Source organism: Saccopteryx bilineata, chromosome 5, assembly GCF_036850765.1.
Source record: "Saccopteryx bilineata isolate mSacBil1 chromosome 5, mSacBil1_pri_phased_curated, whole genome shotgun sequence".
Taxonomy (NCBI): Eukaryota; Metazoa; Chordata; class Mammalia; order Chiroptera; family Emballonuridae; genus Saccopteryx; species Saccopteryx bilineata.
The window spans coordinates 263,767,290-263,770,193 of NC_089494.1; the positions used below are offsets into that span (position 1 = coordinate 263,767,290).

The window sequence follows — 2,904 nt, forward strand, 5'->3', positions numbered from 1 at the left end:
CCTTCTTGTGAGGAAGCCCCCTCCTCGTCCTCCTGTCCCGATGGGGCCGGCCACCCCACCAACGCCCCTGCCAAACCACCTAGGGACAGGCGCTTGAGTCGGGATCAGATTCTCGCTCCCAGAAAGCAGGCTCCTGGGGGCCTCTGAGAGGAGGCAGTTAGAGGGAATCTGGGTCCCCTTCCCGAAGCCTGCCCGTCCAGCTTCCCCTCCAGCCCGTCCAGCCCCCCCTCCAGCCTGTCCAGCTTCCCCTCCAGCCTGTCCAGCTCCCCCTCCAGCCTGTCCAGCTTCCCCTCCAGCCCGTCCAGCCCCCCTCCAGCCTGTCCAGCTCCCCCTCCAGCCTGTCCAGCTTCCCCTACAGCCTGTCCAGCTTCCCCTCCAGCCCATCCAGCCCCCCCTCCAGCCCGTCCAGCTCCCTCTCCAGCCTGTCCAGCTCCCCCTCTAGCCTGTCCAGCCCCCCCTCCAGCCCGTCCAACTTCCCCTCCAGCCTGTCCAGCTTCCCCTCCAGCCTGTCTAGCTTCCCCTCCAGCCTGTCCAGCCCCCCCTCCAGCCTGTCCAGCTTCCCCTCCAGCCCGTCCAACTTCCCCTCCAGCCTGTCCAACTTCCCCTCCAGCCTGTCCAGCTCCCCTTCCAGCCTGTCCAGCTTCCCCTCCAGCCTGTCCAGCCCCCCCTCCAGCCCGTCCAGCCCCCCCTCCAGCCTGTCCAGCTCCCCCTCCAGCCTGTCCAGCCCCCCCTCCAGCCTGTCCAGCTCCCCCTCCAGCCTGTCCAGCTCCCCCTCCAGTCTGTCCAGCCCCCCCTCCAGCCTGTCCAGCCCCCCCTCCAGCCTGTCCAACTTCCCCTCCAGCCTGTCCAACTTCCCCTCCAGCCTGTCCAGCTCCCCCTCCAGCCTGTCCAGCACCCCCTTCAGCCTGTCCAGCTCCCCCTCCAGTCTGTCCAGCACCCCCTTCAGCCTGTCCAGCTCCCCCTCCAGCCTGTCCAGCTCCCCCTCCAGTCTGTCCAGCCCCCCCTCCAGCCTGTCCAGCACCCCCTCCAGCCTGTCCAGCTCCCCCTCCAGCCTGTCCAGCTCCCCCTCCAGCCTGTCCAGCCCCCCCTCCAGCCTGTCCAGCTCCCCCTCCAGCCTGTCCAGCTCCCCCTCCAGCCTGTCCAGCCCCCCTCCAGCCTGTCCAACTTCCCCTCCAGCCTGTCCAACTTCCCCTCCAGCCTGTCCAGCTCCCCCTCCAGCCTGTCCAGCACCCCCTTCAGCCTGTCCAGCTCCCCCTCCAGTCTGTCCAGCACCCCCTTCAGCCTGTCCAGCTCCCCCTCCAGCCTGTCCAGCTCCCCCTCCAGTCTGTCCAGCCCCCCCTCCAGCCTGTCCAGCACCCCCTTCAGCCTGTCCAGCTCCCCCTCCAGCCTGTCCAGCTCCCCCTCCAGCCTGTCCAGCCCCCCCTCCAGCCTGTCCAGCTCCCCCTCCAGCCTGTCCAGCTCCCCCTCCAGTCTGTCCAGCCCCCCTCCAGCCTGTCCAACTTCCCCTCCAGCCTGTCCAGCTCCCCCTCCAGCCTGTCCAGCTCCCCCTCCAGTCTGTCCAGCCCCCCCTCCAGCCCGTCCAGCCCCCCCTCCAGCCTGTCCAGCCCCCCCTCCAGCCTGTCCAGCTTCCCCTCCAGCCTGTCCAACTTCCCCTCCAGCCTGTCCAACTTCCCCTCCAGCCTGTCCATCCCCCCCTCCAGCCTGTCCAGCTTCCCCTCCAGCCCGTCCAGCTTCCCCTCCAGCCCGTCCAGCTTCCCCTCCAGCCTGTCCAACTTCCCCTCCAGCCTGTCCAGCTTCCCCTCCAGCCTGTCCAGCACCCCCTTCAGCCTGTCCAGCTCCCCCTCCAGCCTGTCCAGCTCCCCCTCCAGTCTGTCCAGCCCCCCCTCCAGCCCGTCCAGCCCCCCCTCCAGCCTGTCCAGCCCCCCCCTCCAGCCTGTCCAGCTTCCCCTCCAGCCTGTCCAACTTCCCCTCCAGCCTGTCCAACTTCCCCTCCAGCCTGTCCATCCCCCCCTCCAGCCTGTCCAGCTTCCCCTCCAGCCCGTCCAGCTTCCCCTCCAGCCCGTCCAGCTTCCCCTCCAGCCTGTCCAGCTTCCCCTCCAGCCTGTCCAGCCCCCCCTCCAGCCTGTCCAGCTCCCCCTCCAGCCTGTCCAGCTTCCCCTCCAGCCTGTCCAGCCCCCTCATCCAGCCTGTCCAGCTCCCCCTCCAGCCCGTCCAGCTCCCCCTCCAGCCTGTCCAGCTCCCCCTCCAGCCTGTCCAGTTCCCCTCCAGCCTGTCCAACTTCCCCTCCAGCCTGTCCAGCTTCCCCTCCAGCCTGTCCAGCCCCCGTGTTCAGCCAGGATCTCCTGGTCCACGCATTTTTGCCTCAGTTGCTCAGACTTGGTTTCTGTTGCTTGCAACTCAAGAACGTGGCTTAGAGACAGGGGCTTACTGCAGGGTGCAGGGCTGGGTAGGGGGCTGGAGGAGAGGGCGCTGGGGTGTGGGGCTGAGGACCACTGGCAAGGGGTGGAGTTTGAGGACAGTCCCTCTCGCCTGGCCTCTGCTTGCAGTCCTTCCGCACAGCTCAGCGTCAGGAGTCACCACCCCCGAGAGGCGCGTTGCCTCGTGGGCTCTGCATTTGGGGACGGGAGCCGGGGGTGACATCTCTGCCCTTCTCACCTGCTCAGGTCCAGACCAGTGCTGAGCGGGGGAAGAATCTTACTGTTGTGGTTATAGCTTTGAGTCCTGACTCCTGTACAAAAATCCTACATCATCAGTTCATATGGAAAAGTACGTGGTTTGTGCTGAATTAGCTGTGGGAGGCGACACTGGTCTCCCCAGCCTCTGAGAGCCCTGTGTCCCCCTTTCCCAGCCCACGGGGGTTTGGTTCCCCACGAGGCAGAGTGGAGGCCAAGGGGACAGACTAAC

General features: G+C 67.3%; 1 protein-coding gene across 1 annotated transcript; it reads right to left on the bottom strand.

Annotated features, from left to right (window-relative positions):
- Positions 1-352: 352 nt before the first annotated feature.
- On the bottom strand, positions 353-2,181 carry LOC136306679 (adventurous-gliding motility protein Z-like). The gene is made up of 4 exons (XM_066233106.1): positions 1,964-2,181; positions 1,501-1,869; positions 1,166-1,408; positions 353-1,073 (listed from the first exon to the last, which is right to left on the bottom strand). The coding sequence occupies exons 1-4, from the start codon at positions 2,179-2,181 to the stop codon at positions 353-355; spliced, it is 1,551 nt and encodes a 516-aa protein (XP_066089203.1).
- Positions 2,182-2,904: the final 723 nt, after the last annotated feature.

Bases quoted from the DNA above. Each gene is read 5' to 3' on its own strand.
- LOC136306679 (XM_066233106.1), bottom strand. From the start codon at position 2,181: ATGAGGGGGCTGGACAGGCTGGAGGGGAAGCTGGACAGGCTGGAGGGG. The intron at 1,409-1,500 runs GTTGGACAGGCT...GGGGCTGGACAG, and splicing joins CTGGACAGGCTGGAGGGGAA to GCTGGAGGGGGAGCTGGACA. The intron at 1,074-1,165 runs GTTGGACAGGCT...GGGGCTGGACAG, and splicing joins TTGGACAGGCTGGAGGGGAA to GCTGGAGGGGGAGCTGGACA.